The 18,961-nt window shown below is 33.0% G+C and overlaps 1 protein-coding gene across 1 annotated transcript in view; it reads left to right on the top strand.

Annotated features, from left to right (window-relative positions):
• The window catches only part of LOC125057703 (neuropeptide SIFamide receptor-like), a 103,844-nt gene extending 87,391 nt beyond the window's left edge, over positions 1 to 16,453 (top strand). The window contains exon 3 of the mRNA XM_047661529.1: positions 14,638 to 16,453. Within this exon, the coding sequence (XP_047517485.1) occupies positions 14,638 to 15,403 (766 nt within the window). The 3' untranslated portion in view covers positions 15,404 to 16,453. The remainder of the gene's footprint in view (positions 1 to 14,637) is intronic.
• The last annotated feature ends 2,508 nt before the right edge of the window (positions 16,454 to 18,961 follow it).

The raw sequence follows: 18,961 nt of genomic DNA on the forward strand, positions 1-18,961 counted from the left end.
ACACAAATCTAATTAATAAATTAAACGATTTCGTTTTAGTTATTTAATTACACAAAAACAGAGACAAATTACATTCTAAGACTAATTGTGGAAATATGACCACTTCATTATGAAAATTAGTTCGTAGACAATAATAATGTTGAATACATTTTATAATCCCTATATCGAAATATAAAATTTGTTAAAGCTTTGAAGAAGTTAATTTAAATCATACATAATCTTCTACGAGCTTATTTTAAAACCTCTTACAGTATTAGATGTGCAATAGATGACAATAAAAAGGCGAGTCATGGTATCTATGGGTCCAACACAATTCATCGTTACAACAAAGCTATTGGTAACCTTCAACTTATCGAATCTTGAACTTAGATGACGACACCTATTGTGCTTATTGTAAGACTTCACATTACAATATGCTGCGGAAATTATAAATACGTTGCTTTCTTAGTAAAGGAAATTTAAGAAAGTTGGTAAATGTTTTTATGATATTTGTCTATTATTTATAGACAAATGAATATTGTAGACGCATCTTCAAGTGTGACGCAATTTTGTTGCGTGTCGCAATAGTAAACAATTACTCTTCATTGATTTTGCATGTATTAAATGATGATAGGATTCAAAATACTAGTATTAAGATTAGGTAGAAAATAGCTGTTATACAAAGTTTTAACCTAATTTCATTATTTCGGATGCGATACAATATAATTTGTCTAATTACATGTGTGTGGGAGTGGAAGTGATTGAAAGTCAATATTCTAATATCGATGCATAATTAATCATTTATAAATATTATGTCGCTTTTCCGACCGATAAAACAAATGAGTAAATAATTTTATGATATCGAAAAAGAGTTTGATGAAATAGTATAGTATAGTGTTTCTTACGGTTATGTGTATTTTAATGGTGATACTGTAACAAAACTTGATCAGTTGTAGGCATCACTTAAAAGCTTTATATGCATGTTCGGAATTCTATTTTGACAACTTAATCTTCTCACAGCACAACTAGAACCGTACAGTCTTTTTATTCAAAGTGGCATTTGTGTTTTGAATGAGCTTATAAGCTAAACAATAATGTTACACAGAAGGATAAAGACGCAAGGAAGAAGTAGCTATTTGATACCTTCTTCGTTTCTTGCATATTTGTAGCTTGTTACATGGACAAAGGTTGTTACAATACCAGTTGTTTTATTGTTATAAATTATATAGAGCAAGTGATGATTGATGATTAACAAATGTTTGACGTCAAGTATAACCTGGGGTCTCAGATCAAAATAAGAAAGATAAGAATAACAATACTTAAAAATAACATTATACAATACAGGTTTCAATTACTCCTGTTAATGTTAAAGAGTTAACATTTGTTTCAATTAAAAGACAGTAATATCATGCTATATACACAGTTATTGCTAAGAAATACAATATATATACATAATACATATTATAAACTTATATGATAAAAATAAATATAGAATTTAATATAGTAAAACTTATAATGTAAAATAAGAGGAAAAATTAAAATAAATAAGTCAGCTATTTTAAAATATAAATAAATAAATTGACTGACAAAAATGTCGTTTTAACAAGGTAGAAAGTTGGTGGCGATCTTGTTTAAGATACTTAACAAGGTAAATTAAGCTTATGGCTAACTTGTAATTATGTACTAAAAATACCAACAATTTATCGTAATAAATTATGCTAAGTATGAAAATATAAATCGCGCAGCTTAAACGATGTGTGAAAGAGACATTTAGTTTGTAATAGTTGTGCAAGTTTTTTGTATTATCACCCTCAAAAAGAAAATCAGTTTAGTAAGTGTCAGTGTTTTAAGTGAATGGTTTGGCCAAAGCACCAAGTCATTGTTTTGAAGCGCGGCATCTAAAATTAAACTAGCCATGATGATCGCCAACCTTCGCAAGGAGATGGCACTATAAGAAGAAGAAAAAAGTGTCAGTGTTTAAGTTTTTATAGTTCTCAACTCAGCTATACTTTTATATTCTTCTACGAAATTTATATTACTAAACAGTATACACCATATATTTACCGTTTTGTGCATGTCACATCATAAACACATCAATCTTACAACTAAAACTGATGAAATGAGATAATTTAAAATTTAAGAAACAGAAGTTTTTTTATATATAATACCGGGGCAAACGAACCCACGGAACGCCCAAAAAGAGCAGTACCAAATACCTTTTGTATTTTTGATTTAGGTAATTATTTTAACGTTATTGATTTGTTTCTAGCACTATTGTAATCCTAAAGTATGTTTTTTTATTATACCTGTTTCGATTCCCGAAGTACAAGTTTAGATAATAAAACGAGCAAGATAATGAAGTTGCAGACAATTTAAGTAGTTCTTATCGTAGCTTATCGCGCATCTGTAAAAGGCATCATAACGAGCAACGCATATTCCAAACAATGGCCCATAAAACGCCGTATATGAGACAATTTCTTCATTAACGATTGAAGCTTACAATGAGTTTACATCATTCGCATTCCTTGATTTTAAATGTCATTTAATTCATTAAACCCTAAGAAGAATATACAGCAGTGTGCAGTCTCGGAATTAAGGGGCACAGGCAATCTTACATATTATAAAATAAAGTCCGTAAAAAGCTTCCAAACGGAAACATCAATCGATTGTGGTTTCCTGAGGAAGCTTTAAGTCTATAATTTATTGTGGTTTTATGTAAATTGACTAAAATTACGATTATTTGTCGCAAGAGAACACGAATTCCGTGCGGGAGAATCTGTGGGTGCGAGCTAGTAGATAAATATCTCTGCATATATTTCATGATTATTTCTGAACAAGAGATGTATGTGTCGTTGGGAACTAAGATAGGTTACCTCACCTTTTTTGCCCTACAAGCGAATGGTAATCGTACACAGAAAGAGTATTCGAACGCAGGATTTGAGAGAAACACGCTTAGCCAATTATGAATAAGAAAATATATTCTTTAGTCCTTATTTTAAATATCTCGTAGGCTGTCACGTTTTGCGTGTCTTTTACAGATTTATTTTATAGACATATTGTTCATGATATGATTTCATATGTGAAATTTGGGACCAATTTATTTCTCAAGTCGTATTTCATGCTAAGTGGGAGATCATTTGCATATAACTTTTTTGATATATTTTATCTTAAATCATCGTCGGACTTCGAAGCAAAATACATAATTTTACCTGTATCCCCTCGACGTCCGTCGTTCCACAACTGCGCGTTTTTAGGCCTTTTTTCCGGGCACCGCTAGTATGTGGAACCAGCTAGCCCAATAAAGTACTTTTGAACCAATTAGACGTAGGGTCCTTAAAGAAATGAGCGTACCAATTCTTAAAAGGCCGGCAACGCACACTCGAGTTCTCTCGCATTAAGAGTGTCCATGGGCATTTTTAGCATAATTTAGTATCAGGTGAATGATCGTAAACCCACCAATGAGATACACGTTTTTCGTTATCGTTGTGCCTACAAACACGAAATCTTCGCCAACATAGATCCAAAATCTCCAAAGCAACCACTAATCCATAGGCACAAACACGTAGCCTTTACTTTTGTTGGCATTGAGCAACGCAGTTGACTGTAATAAGAATAATCAAAGACATAAATCATTTTTTACGGCCATGTGTTCACACTTAACACAATAAAGCGCATAAGAAAAATTAAAATATGTTGAATATGCCACACTCGGTGGGCAGTTGCATATAATTGATAATATTTCATTTAAATGGCCGAGACGATTACACACTGGCCTTTAACCTCTTACGAGATCGAAATCTTCTTTTTGCGTAAGTCTTTTTGTTTATTTTTGTTGTTTTCTATAGTCCGCTTTTGATAATAAAAGATCAGCTATCACAAGAATCAAAATACCAAAATATAATCGCAGTATTGGTCTTGTGGCTTTAGAGTGCGACTCTCATCCCTGAGGTCGTAAGTACGATCCCCGGCTGTGCACAATGGACTTTCTGTCTATGTGCGCATTTAACATTCGCTTGAACGGTGAAGGAAAACATCGTGAGGAAAAACCTTGCCTTCGACCCAAAAAGTCGATGGCATCAGGCATCAAGCTGATCACCTACTTGACTATTAGAAATTATCATGAAATAGATAAAGAAATCTGAGGCCAAGACCTAACAAGGTTGTAGCGCCACTCATATCTATCGTCTTTTATCAGCTGAGTTGTTCCCCAAATTAGCTGCAGGATTTTCTCATTTATTCATTCAAAAATTATTCTTTGAGTCAAAATGTTATCTTGAATGTGGTATATTTCTTTAATATTTACATATGAGATTTATTTAATCGATGACAAAGCTATAGATCTGTTTCTACTATTACAGTTGACTTAATTTGGTCATCTCTGGCTGACCACGAGTGCTGCCATCCGAGACGTCAAGTATATATGTATAATAAATAAATATATATGTATATGTATATTAAACGTTAATATCCGTTAACAAAGTTGTATGTGTACACGAATAAACCAAAGATAACATGGAAGCTGGAGTTTACAAATATTTCGCAAAACCATTTTACCTTTAGATATAACTGTATCGGAATATGTCGAATATTCAATACAGGTAATTAGCAACGTTGAAAATGGCGAATATTGGCAAATCATATCAGTGTTATGACAAGGTTGTCAACAAATTGTAACTATAATTGCTCATAATTATTACAAAAAGTTGATTTTGATTTCATGATTAATTATACTAAATAAAAGTAGTACTGTATTACAACACCTAGTGATAAAGAGGTGTACATATCTGCGAGACTTACGAGTAACATTTCTAATACGAGTAAAGCAATGCACGAAGAAATTTAAAAGCTCAAAAAGCTTCTTACTCTATTAAATTATTTTTTATTCTTCTACAAAATCTATATTACTAATAATACACCGTGTAAAGCTTTTAATATTCTAGAACATTTATTATGGCACTGTTAAATTATAAACACCGAAATTCAGATCATATAACCTTCTACGAGCTTATCTTAAAACCATAAGATGTGCAATTGGTGACAATAAAAAAGCAAGTCATAGTATCTATGGGTCCTACTCAATTCACCGATACAACAAAGCTTTTGCTAACCTTCAACTTATCGAATCTTGAACTTATGACGACATCAAGTATTGTACTTATTGCCAGACTTGTAATTAGTTTTTAGAATAACGTGAGACAATATACTAATTCGGAATTTATAAATATCTCCGAATTTCCGACCTCTCTAAATTAGGTTAATAAAGGAAATTGGTGAATGTTTTTATGATATTAAGTGACGCAATAAAGTTACGCGCATAAGTAAACAATTACACTTCATACATTTAATATGTAATACATGAAATCCTGGCATTTAAAATGGCGATATTAGTTTTAATACAAAATTCCAACCTTCTTTCTCTATTTGGAATACAATTGATAGACTTTTGACAAGGTTTTCGGTATTGCTTGTACTTAATTATTAAAAATGCATAGTCATTAAAGTATCCAATAACGGAATTGATATATCGATGCACAAATGAATAATTTATTGAAAATGAGTGACCCTTTTACTTACGACACCTTGTCGGTTTAAGTAAAAACGACGTTAAGTACACATGCATTAGGGTTTATTTTCATTTAATTAGTATGTGTGTACCGAAATAAAGATTTTTAACGGTAATGTCGTAATTAAAATCACACTTACAATATAATTGAGCGTAAAGATATGGAAAAGATTTGTGAACCATTTAAACTTAAGATATAATTACCGTAATTGATATTAAAATATAGGATTTATGTTAAACGATATCAATTTATACAGTGGCTGTGTTGACAGTCTTTATTTTTTTTATATATCACGGCTTACATATGTTTTAATTGCTTTGCTTTGTTCTCTTAGTTTTTACATTTAGTAACCTATATTTATATAATTTTTTTTTACTTATCACAGTGATCTCAGAACAGCCTTGTGATTCTGTAACTCACTTTTCGAACTCTTACAGCGGGTTTTCCAGCGGCGGTTGCGCTCAAATCAGTCGTGAAGCAGTAATTTAACGATTTGGCATTCTGATATCGCCGCTGCAAAAACCGCTGTGAGAGTTCGAAAAGTGATTTACAGAATCGCAAGGCTGTTCTGTAACTCACTTTTCGACCTTCGCGACCAAAATAAAATAGTTACTTTTAACTCTTCCTAACAAAAGAGGTTTTATTATAGACATATATTTAATGCAATTTGTATTTAAGTACAGTCAAAATCTGTTATAACAACATCGAAGGGACTTCTCATATTTGGTCGTAAAAACCGATAGTCGTAACAGCCGATGACGTTGTTATTAAGTACCTAATACAATAGAATTCAGCCGCTACCCTTGATTTTGGTCAATATAACCGGTATGTTGTTTTAAACGATGTCGTTGTAAGCGGTTTTGACTGTATGCTTTATTAATTAAAGCAAGAAAGAAATAAGAAAGAAAGAATACTCCTCCCTTCAAGGCCGGCAGCCGCTAAAATGGGTGTCCATTTCTTTAACGAGTAATTTTTTTGTCTATGTTCAAGCATAGCTCATTCATCGGCGTACTGTTTTATACATTTATTTTAATTATTTTAGTGCATTTTGTTGCTTGATGTTTGAACGTACTTTGGGGCTCTGCTAGCTTCGCAAAAGCTCGTTAACTAACATTTATCTATTCGAAATACTTATATATGGGAAAGTTACTCAAAGAGTTGTATAACCCATTATTATGAGGAATAATTACAGATGACAGATTTTTTAGTCGGACCCAGCGTATAACAAATTGGCTTATTATTCTGGAATTTTGGATTGCTTTTTAGGGTTGCGTAATGTGGATTGAATATTCCATAGATTGGTTATATATAGCTTATATAGCTTCTTTTGTTTTAATCATCACCTGGTGATAAGTACGTTATAGGCATCTAAATTATTTTATCGTAACATAGTAATATCCATAGGCATTATTTTGTTTGACATTGTTCCTTACTCTGGGGACTGAAAATATGATATATACGAGAAAGCGATTGTTTCGTTTGGATGTGATTGGTCAACTTCCCTAGTCATAGTTTCGTATTTATAACTGACTTAAAAAAATCAAGTTTTAAATTAAATTCGACACGTATATAATTTTAAATTCTCACCTCCGAATTTCCGTATAACATTTACAATATCATTTGCGACAATAATGTTAGGGGGTATAAATAAATTTTGCATAATATCAAAGTGTATTTTATGTTTCGAGATTCAATCAAACCATTGACATCTTTTAATTGATAGATTTAGAAGTAAAGATAAAGCTAATTTGAGTCCAAAATTACACTGAATTATTGAAAAACTATGTCAAACAATGAGTCAATGCAGCGACGCTATGTATTATGTATGTAGTATGAGCTAAATTTTTGCACTCAGACGCCCATTCGGTAAGTGGTCCATAAAGTCCTAGCTAATTAAGCTAGCCTAGCTCCTTCCAGAATGTTCTAGAATGGTGTTGCGCTGTAACTAAAACTTGTCTAAAAACCTTTTCTTCGTAAATCTTGTGTAAAAAAATATAAAAAATCAGTTCAATTGATTCATAATAACCCAATTTTAATATTAAATTTCTTGCCGTATAACAGCCGACGTTTTATTATTTCTTATAACGTACAGAACACTCCAAATACTAACGACTCGTACTTAATTTGCATTCCGCGTGTAATTTATTCGTTATTTAACTTGATAAATTATTACAATTGCCCTTTACCCGAATTAATCGAGTTGACGCTCATGCAGATGACACTTTAATAAGGACAGAATTTACAAGCATAATGCAAAAAAAATCTACGTTATAAACTTCACTGCCTTAATGGTTAAATGACGTAAACTTGAAGGGTTAAATTTTTAGCAAGACTAGTGTTTCGGTAAGCATAGAATGCACCTAACATACTTAAAATGACTAAATCAATCAAAATCAAATCAAAATACGTTTATTCAATTTAGATGCTTCTTAGAGCATGCTTATGAATGTCAACAACGTTTATAAAATTCACGAAAGAGCAAGACTACGCCATCTATAGGTATGTAATCCTCATATGTACCCTTCACAGGAGACCGAAGATCTGGCAGCTACCTCGGACAAAGATTTAGTCTAGCTATTCAAAGGGGGAACGCTGCCAGTATCTTCAGAACCTTGCCTAAAGGGACTCCTTTTAATTTTATTTTAGTCATTATATTTTAAGGTTAGTTATTTATTTTTTTGTTATATGTACACATAAATTTACATTTGAAGATGGGCAAAAACGTTGTGAGGACACCTCTTACTCCTTCCACTGTTTTCTGTCAAACACGACCTGGAAATGCGTTATCGAAGCTCATCTTCATATCATATCGGTGCTACTTCCGAGGAATTAATATTTAATTTGGAACGCAGATAAAGTGAATCAAATTAAAGATAAAGAGTCAGTGAAAACAGACAGTTGTTCTTGCTTATAATAAATAATCAGACACCATTATTGTTACTAGTTGCTGCGTTGTGCATAATCAAAACTTGCATTTAGGTTAACGCACCTTTTTTTTATAGAACAGGGGGCAAACGGGCAGGAGGTTCACCTGATGTTAAGTGACACAATGCCAGAGGGCTCGCGAGTGCGTTGCCGGCCTTTTAAGAATTGGTACGCTCTTTTCTTGAGGGACCCTTAGTGGAATTGGTTCGGAAATACTTCAGTGGGCAGCTGGTTCCACAAAGTGGTGGTGCGCTGCACAAACTGCCTTGAAAAACGCTCAGTTGTAGAACGGCGGACGTCGAGGTGATACGCACCTAAAGTTACTTCTATAATGAGTTCGACAATTGTTAAGAATTGTTCTTTTGTAACAAGCTTAACAACTTTCTAAATCTCATTGTATATGCAATTATGTGCGAAGTCGGGTCAGATCACTTGTTCTTTATAAAAGGGTGAAGGGTCTTTATCTAGTTAAAAGGATGTCTATAATAGGTCAATGGCCGTACATCGATACAAGAATCGTTTGTCAAACCGTCAACCTGCCTATTTTTATCGTTTCTGCCCTTACATTTAATACCCTTAACAGCCTTTTTATAGAACAGTTTTGGTTTAGTATATATTTACAGTTTGAGATTTGTTTTAATACTAGTGCGTTTTAAGTAAAATGCATGTAATGTCTGAATTGCCTAGTGGCTTCAGCATGCGACTCTCATCCATGAGGTCGTAGGTCGAGCCCCAGCTGTGCACCAATGGACTTTCTTTCTATGTGCGCATTTATTATCGCTCGAAAGGTAAAGGAAAGCATCGTGAGGAAACCGACATATGACAGACCCAAAAAGTCGACGGCGTGTGTCAGGCACTGGAGGCTGATGACCTACTTGCCTATTAGATTGAAAAATGATCATGAAACAGATTCAGAAATTTCACTTTCACAATTCACAGATTTTTTTTAAATGTTTGAATATCATGGTCGACTGTAGAGTACTGGCGAGAATCATTTGACTCTAGCGGTGTTTGTCACTCATCTTTTACATAGTGTAAATTTAGTTATATTATTTACCCGTTGCGGTTGCTAGCGCTTAGTGTGTTTGCAGTAAAACATTAATGTGCCTGTAATAAATGAGCAATGAAAGTAATGTGTTGGAACATTACATATTTTCGAGCGAGCTTTCGTAAATTATTATATTTTGATATTTCATGCCAGTATTCAGTGACAGTGTTTATTGAATATTGCGATAAATGGTAATTAAAAGATAAGTATGATAAGTTATATTTACCGTATAGTATATAAGTACTTGTCATTAACAGTAACTGAGTTAATCAGTGACTGTTAATGACAAGTTGCATAAGTTTGCGGAATTATGGTCGCGACCCGTGCCAGAAGGTGAACTACTAATTTTTTAATGGGCTACTTAAGTTGTAGGTACAACAAGAAAAAGCGGCCTATTTGCGGCTTTTAGCAGGTGTTTTTGCCTACTAATTGGCAAATTTATTCCTTGTATTATTTTGTCTCGTAAATACACGGCCTAACGAGTTTAGATTCCCTATTTTTTATGCACGTATACTTCTGTGAAAGAAATATTATTTAAACATAATTAAGTAAGATCTTCTTCTATATTCAAGGTCATCGCGTTTTAGTCCGTTTTACTAGATTTAAACATAACTTTTGGGGTTTTCATACTAAAAATATTAATCGAAACAGTAACAATATTTTAATTTAATACATTAAAGGAAATCCTTAATCATCAAAACTTTCAGCCAAAATTATTCTGAGCTTAATTAACACAATAATAACTTTTACCAAGAGGGAGAAAACTCCGATACATTTAGCTTCTTAGGTCAATGAACTTATTAAAATGAAGACGTTCTACTCTAGTGTAACAATACTTTATTTTAATAAGAGCAGTGTTGCCCTAGTGGCTTCAGCGTGCGACTCTCATCCCTGAGGTCGTAGGTTCGAGCCCTGGCTGTGCACCAATAGACTTTCTATGTGCGCATTTAACATTTGCTGGAACGGTGAAGGAAAACATAGTGAGGAAACCGGCTTGTCTTGACCCAAAAAGTCGACGGCCTGCGTCAGGCACATGAACTGATCACCTACTTGCCTATTAGATTTACAAATGATCTTGAAATCTGCGGCCCAGACCTAAAAAGGTGCCACTGTTTTTTTTTTAATTTATTTTAATGCTACACTGCTTTTTCCCTGCCGCTCAATAAGCGTTTCTGGTCCTACCATATCTTCATAAACGAGTTCTACTTTTGCCTTCGTTCATTATTTTGTTTTTTGAACAGGGGCAAACGGGCAGGAGGCTCACCTGATGTTATGTGATACCGCTACCTATGGATACTCTCAATGCCAGAGGGCTCACGAGTGCGTTGCCGGCCTATTAAGTTTAATCTTTGATTAGATTATTTAAAAAAGCGTTTACGCTGTTTTTTTCAAATTTCAATTATTTTTAATAGTATCCAAGAATTGGATCCTCATATTTCTGCTGAAAGAAAACAAGAACCATTAGCTATTTAAATTTAGTTTTAACACATTTTAATTAAAATTGAACTTAAAACTAGTTTACGAGTTAAATTGTTTACATTCAATAGACTCAAGCGCGGGAACAGAATCATGCCTAAATAACTTCTGTTTAATAGAATAGTCGTCTATACGTTTTTTTATATACATATACAAATGTATACTTTATATTACAAAACAAAAATATCTTGTTAACATACGAGTCGTACGTTTACCGAAATAATTATCATTAAATATTTTTGTTATCTCTGGAATGCGTCCTGTTTGACAGTGTAAAATTGTACGTCAAAATGTTTTTTAATTGCAGCGGTAATCTTATTAATTTATCTGAAATAACTAGGTTACATTGATATGCTTAAATGAAATACAGTCTTGTGCACATTTATCAGACCATAATCTGAGAGCATTTAATATTTCACGTTACTTATGATCTATAAGTGTAAGCATCATTCGTTTAATTTATTTAATATAATATAGAGAATTCATTTAATCCTGTCCAGTAGTTAGGACTGACTTCAAAATTTGCCATTAGAGTTTTACCAAAGTGCAGTGTTGGCCTAGTCCAACGTGGGACTCTCATCCCTGGGATCGTAGGTTCGATCCCCAGCTGTATTTGTTTAATAATGGACTTTCTGTCTATGCGCGCATTTAATACTTGCTCGTACGGTGAAGGAAAACACCGTAAGGAAACATGCCTTAAACCCGAAAAGTTGACCGTGGTTATCAGGCAGACAAGGTAGATCAGCTACTAGATACAATAATTTGAGGCCCAGAACTAAAAGGTTCTAGCATCATAGGTATTAAAATGTTACATTAACTCTTAGTAATATAGATTTCAAAAAAGGAAGAGCTAATATTTATTTCAAATTCCAAAACAAGTACGACGTACGCAAATCAAGGATAATCAGACAATTATCCTTGATTCGCGTCTTTCTATTTAATATATTACAAGAATTAACTTTTTTCTGAATTCCTTAATGCTTTGTTTAAATTAATAAAGCAAGAATGTTTTAACAAATTTTCCGGAGTATTCTTGATGTCATTAATACTTCCTTGTAGGACATAATCATACTATATAGCTTCCGCAACATGTAATATATACAAATAATTTTACAAGCAGTGCCGGATATATCCATTTGTGATCGGGGTCGATTCGGAAATCGTTTACTTGTGTATGAGATATCGATAACGTGTAGGCCTCCTTGAGTGCGTATTATCTTCAAGGGAATAATAATTTGACATTACATTTATAAAAACAGTTTACTGTCACCTGAGTGAACAATACTACCTTAATATTAGAAAATTAAATTGCATAAATTCTTATTTAATTAATATAATTCATGTAAATTGTATGTTTTGCACAACCAAGTAAAACATACTATTATTACCGTTTGTATTGATTAATTATATATAATTTATATAAAAAGCAGTGTTGGTCTAGTAGCTTCAGCGTGCGACTGTCATCCCTGAGGTCGTAGGTTTGATCCCCGGCCGTGGACCAATGGACTTTCGCATTTAACATTCGCTCGAACGGTGAAGGAGAACATCGTAAGGGAACCGGCTTGCCTTACACCCAAAAAGTTGACGGCGTGTGTCAGGCACACGAGGCTGATCACCTACTTGCCTATTAGATTGACAAATGGTCATGAGACAGATACAGAAATCCGAGGTCCAGATCTGAGGTTGTAGCGCCACAGATTCATTTGATTTTTTTATTGATTAATTATAATAAACTTCAATTGAATTAATATTAATTGAATACAATTCTTAATTTGGGTAAATTAGAGTACTTCACGCTGTGATAGTACCGGATGTGATAGTGATAGTACCTGTCTAATGACAGGAATGGAATGTCAGCAATCATACACTGTTAATTTGTATCTTGAAGATTTTAAATTGATAAATATATTTAAGCTAAATTCCCTAGAAGGTTTGTTTAAAAAAATACTCAAGGGTGAAAAACAATCGAACGGCTTTGTCATACCTATGATTACATACTCCATAATATACATAGTAATAACCCAGTGCTGCTACAGACCTAAGTATAAGCCTCAGATATCTATGAATCACCTCGACGTCCGCCGTTCCACAACTGAGCGTTTTTCAAGGCAGCTTCTGCCGCGCACCACCACTATGTGGAACCAGCTGCCCACTGAAGTATTTCCGAACCATTTCGCCTTAGGGTCCTTCAAGAAAAGAGCGTACCAATTCTTAAAATGCCGGCAACGCACTCGCGAGCCCTCTGGCATTGAGAGTGTCCATGGGCGGCGGTATCACTTAACATCAGGTGAGCCTCCTGCCCGTTTGCCCCCCGTTCTATAAAAATAAAAAAAAATAGAAGATTTTTGAAAGGTAACTAGCCTATCTGTGCCTGACGCAGTAGATTTGGGTGACTTTTTGCACAGACGGGGCTCGAAGGTTACTATTTCAACCGCTAAACTTTTTCATATCACTTACTTAGCCATAATTAGTGGGTATTATCTGAGCATGATTCAATTCCATTAAGTTATTTTCCAGCGATATTTACGTCTGGAAGCTTCTTACAAAGCAATTAGCTCGCAGACAGTAATCGCTTCCAGCTCGGAAACTTTACGAGCTTCAATTTTCAGTCGGTTTCAGCAAATTCCCACAATTCTGCACCGCTGCCAATTATTAATACGTCATTTTTCTCATAAAAATTTAAGATGCCCCGGGCGTGAAACGCCATTTTTATTATTATAATTAACCACTAACCTAAGAAAAATCCTGACTTTAAAAAAAATTACACATTTTTGTGTCTAATTTTAAATACACAAGCTCAGTACAGAGTTTATTAGTACTGCTCTCCACGTAATAAATTCACGACAAATGAATATCATATATATTATATCTCTAGTACTCTAATCATTTTCGCAGTTGAATACGCAAAAGTTATTTCCCATATTTGTTATATAACCTTTTACACAACATTTCGGGACAAATTACCGAAAATAGTCCGCCGAGACTTCAAAGTTCAAAGGATTGAGTATACGAAATATATTACCAAATTAATAATTCTGTCAAGCTCTTTGTGACCGCTTTGATGTTGACAAAAGTTAACAAGTTGCGACCTCTATCGTTGTTTTAAACTAGGTCTCAACTAGACATTCAGACGACTAAAAGTCGTTAAGCTAAATAATTATACTCGAAACTTTTATTTATTTTGTATTGAAAATTATTATACATATGAAATAATATGAAATCCTCTGATTGAGAACGCGTTTTACTGCAATTTGCCATGTGTGATTAATCATAAGGCTGATATTTCCTTACATGTGAATGATATTATTCTATGATTCTCAAAAGATACAAATACAAATCAATTTTTTAAATAAAAAAAAGTTAAACGTCATAGATTCATAGCTAAGGTTATTACCGGTTCAATATGTATTTTGTTTATGACATGGGTTTATAGAATATGTGTTGTCTATTCTTATAATACGTTATAGATGAGTAATGATGATAGAAGTATCGAATTAATAATTATTAATTGTGTAACGTTTAATTTTTTTTATATTAAAAACAATCGTGTGATTTACGACATAAAATTGCGGTTAAAATTTGAATGTATGTTGAATGCAAGATACAATTTTCATTGAAACTAATATGCAATTTGGTTTGTTTCAGGTTCCTCGCTATCTGGTGGCCCCTCAAATGCCAGATCACGAAGCGACGAGCCAGAATGATGATTTTCTTTATCTGGATATTCGCAATTGTCGTCACTGTACCCTGGGTGTTTTTCTTCGACCTGGTCGTCGTATTTGATGAGAGCCCCCACGTTCATCTCTGTTTGGACGTCTGGCCCAATCCCATCAGTGAGGTCCTCTACTTTGTCATCGGCAACCTTATCTTCTGCTACATACTCCCCATGGTTCTTATAACTATGTGCTACATTCTCATTTGGATCAAGGTCTGGCGTCGCTCCATCCCCACCGATACTCAGGACGCTCAAATGGAAAGAATGCAGCAAAAATCAAAAGTTAAAGTTGTCAAAATGCTCATCGCCGTTGTCATATTATTTGTCCTTTCCTGGTTTCCTCTATACCTAATCTTTGCAAGGATCAAATTGGGTGGACCTATACAGAAATGGGAGGCGGAAATGTTACCCATAGTCACACCACTAGCGCAATGGCTGGGTTCATCGAACTCTTGCATAAATCCGATCTTGTACGCGTTCTTCAACAAGAAGTATAGGAAAGGTTTCGTAGCGATCGTCAAGAGTAGGAAATGCTGTGGACGGCTCCGTTACTATGAAACTATTGCCCTGCAATCATCAAGTACGTCAACGAGGAAATCGTGGCATTACAATAATAACCACGCCTCAATAAGTCGCCGCTCGCCGCCGGTTGACAAGAATGCTGTGTCATTCATCTTCAACCACACTGGAGTTTAATTTGCCTTGTTAAGAGATATCGGATACCAATCAGGCTTTGAGCCAATAGAAATCCAAATGATTTCGAATTAATTAATACCGAAAACTAGGTTTTCGTAAGATCTGTATATATGATAGACAAAGAACAAAACTGCGATAAAAAAGAACATAACTTCGAAACGGTAAAGCTGTTTAACAAGTGCATGTGTACACCTTATTAGATATAGTTATTAGAGAAATATTAGTTTAATATTTAATTCCTTTTGTACAATGACTTTGAGTCTTGTTTCAAGATTGAAAATTATTAAATAACATAAGTACAAAATTTTATAACTATTATCGTAAAGGAGCTAATTTTATTTTCCAGTAGTGCGCATGTAACATCATACTTTTATATATGGACATCTGACGAAATAATATAATATAAGCAATAACTTATAACATTTTATATCTTGACAGATATATAGTATTTTATATAAAACAAAAAATAAGCATAGCTTCTAAAAACATTTCAACATATGCACAATATTTTTATAGTTCATAATAATATAGTTATATTATAAATTTAAATGTTTGTTGTTGGATAATCTAATACTATTTTGAAACTCACCGTTATTGGAATAATTATAACCATTTGCTATATCTATATATTCTTTCAAAAGCGTATCTAGAATATTGTACTTAATACCTACGCCCAATAACTTATCTGCCGATTTAGGAAGCATTGAAAGACATAATCTAAGAACTTATTGAATCTAATGGCTAAATTGTTAACCCTTAATAAATGACTCTGAACACATGTTAGTTTAAAAAGCAGCAATTTATTACTTGTGTAGACGATCTTATTGGTGTATAAACCTTCATAGTTTGTCCGAGTGAAGAGACCTTAAGCCGCTCTCGGTATGTTCCCATATACAGTATTCACTTAACGTCAAATAAGACTCCTTTGCCTCCAATTATTTGCATATGTGATGGTTGGCGACCGTTACTTAGAACTAATAAAAAATGTATTTCACGCTTATGTTTTTGTAAACCTACAGATTTTTGTGGCACAGTGTGCACTTTTAATCAACGGGAGCTAGAATTATAAAAAAAATTTAAAGTACGGTAGTTCTGAACACAATTATGACTCTTTTCCTCTGTGACAAGAGAACGCCACCTTCGACGGTCTAGCGCCGCTGCTTGTCCACCTGGAGCTAACTGGTATTTCCAGATATGCTGCAAAAATAATTATATTAATATGATTGATACGTTCTAAGCTGTTTTAACACTAGTTAAATTAAAACCAACAACAACATATATCGCAACAATAATAATTATATTTAATAAAATTAAGAAATGTTGAGAAAATTTAATGCAATTTCTACAAAGCCTTGGTGCGTCGAAATGAACTTTTGAGCCACTCAAAGACCAACTTGCATAATTGTGGTTAAAATGAAATTTTTTGTGGGAAATTGCATTAAGTTTTAAAACGCCTGTCGCCAGGTTCATAGCCGCTTAGAATGCACAAATGTTAACATAGTATAATAATATATACCTATTTATATAAGATTAATATTTTCGTATCATTGCAATCTAATTATTGACGTATAACTATTTTATAAACTTCAAATATTATATTTGTACTTAATAAAATAATTTATATAAAAAAATAAAACAATAAAAAGATATTTTTCTACTAGATGGATTGCAGAAAGTTGTCAGATGGAACTTGCTTTTCTCACTGAATATTATTAATTTAGTAGTAATCATCAAAGCTTGCAAGACTGATGAACACAAAGCAAATAATTTCCTTCAAAAGGATTAAAAACGCTTGTAGATTCCTTTAGATTAATTTAAGTCAGCAATATGCAATTGTAACGATCAATGCAAATGAATGCGATATGTTTCACGCTTCGATAACTGAATTTGAATAAACTATTTTGGTCTTATTATAAGGTAGACTAAAGATTTTAGTTGCTATGGTTACAATGTTGTTCTATATAAAGTGACACAACAATGTATCTTTAGTCCACGATTTATAATAAGGCCGTACCTAACCATTGCTAGCTTTTTCATTTTTAAAGGCTTGCTTAACACCAGAAAAGCTCTTTTCGGAATTGTAGTCGTTTATATTCTACAACGAGGTTACAATAGATTCATGCCATTCATCTCCTAGATTAAGATGTACCCTACATCTTACTCTAGGAGACTTAGCGCTAACTATGACATCCGATGACAAAATTACTTTTCGCTTTCGTCGACTCTAAATACCTTAGAAAGAAAAGGCACTTAACGCTTATAACTAATAAGTTTACATACAAACTAGTCGTGGAAAACAATAACTATAATATTATATATTACTTTGGAATGTCGAAAAGTGTTGTCTAAGGATGTTATTCAAGAGTTTTGTACTATTTTTAAGGAACTGAAAATAATACTAACATATGTAGTAACAATTTTCTGAAGAAATTATTGATTAATGTACATTATTGTAAATTAACATCGATTTGTAAATTATATCTGTGACAATTAATATTATTCCCATTAATATTTACTCCAAAAACCTTGACGTTGTGTCTAGTTTGATAATAAAAACGTTACCTGGTACATAATTCATTTATAATCAGATTATGACCACGTTACCAAATATTCCGCTAATCGAAATAACTTTCGTGAATATTTGTAATTAATATAAGATAGCAAATTTTAAAATGTGTGAAACGTATAATTGGTGGAAGTTAGGCTTCGAGTTGTCGAAAACTATCGAGCTTATCGGTAGGAAATTGAACCTTATTCAGTTGGATTTAGGTCCGGGTTTGAATGCGTAAATTGAGTGTCAGGTATGAGTTAGATATTAAACAAGTCTGTGGAATATTTGTGTAAAAAATAATTGTTGTACGAGTAATCAAGGACAAAATTACTCAAGCAAATACTCGAAAAACTTTATACGCTTTGTCATACGTCAACGAGCAAAGGTTTTCGATATTTGCAATAGTTTTCGTGTACTCGAAAGCCAGCGTGCTATGTTGAGGATAAAACTTGTACCATTTAGAACCTAATATGTCAGTATTGACCATCTGCAGAATTGTAAAAATTTAAAAACTCACCGAAATGAATTTCACTATACCATACACGCTGTATTTTATATTTAGAATTTAGTTTTGGAAAAGTTAATAAATAAAACTAAATATAGGTATACTGCATGATATATACTTCTAGATACATCAGCATAGTATACCTAAACCAAAAAATGTAAAATTTTATTGACATTTCACATATTATGTTATGATTATAATGTAGATGCCCTTTCAAATATCAAGATAACTAACGCTTGTTATAAACGTTTTAAAATAGGATTATTGCAGCATAAGCTTGTACTTTGTAGGTATTAGGTAATAAGTTATGTATAATAGTGTACCTATGTATATTCACATTAGTCGTTCGTTAGATAATTAGTTGTTGTAATTAGAAAACTTTAATGTAACTGATTTGTATATAATTGTATAAGTTATCTTTTAAATCATTTATAATGTCGTGGGAAGAACAGATTCTCTTTTAGGAAAATATATTAATTTAATTAAAAAAAGATTTAACTTC

This window comes from Pieris napi, chromosome 17 (genome assembly GCF_905475465.1).
Source record: "Pieris napi chromosome 17, ilPieNapi1.2, whole genome shotgun sequence".
Taxonomy (NCBI): Eukaryota; Metazoa; Arthropoda; class Insecta; order Lepidoptera; family Pieridae; genus Pieris; species Pieris napi.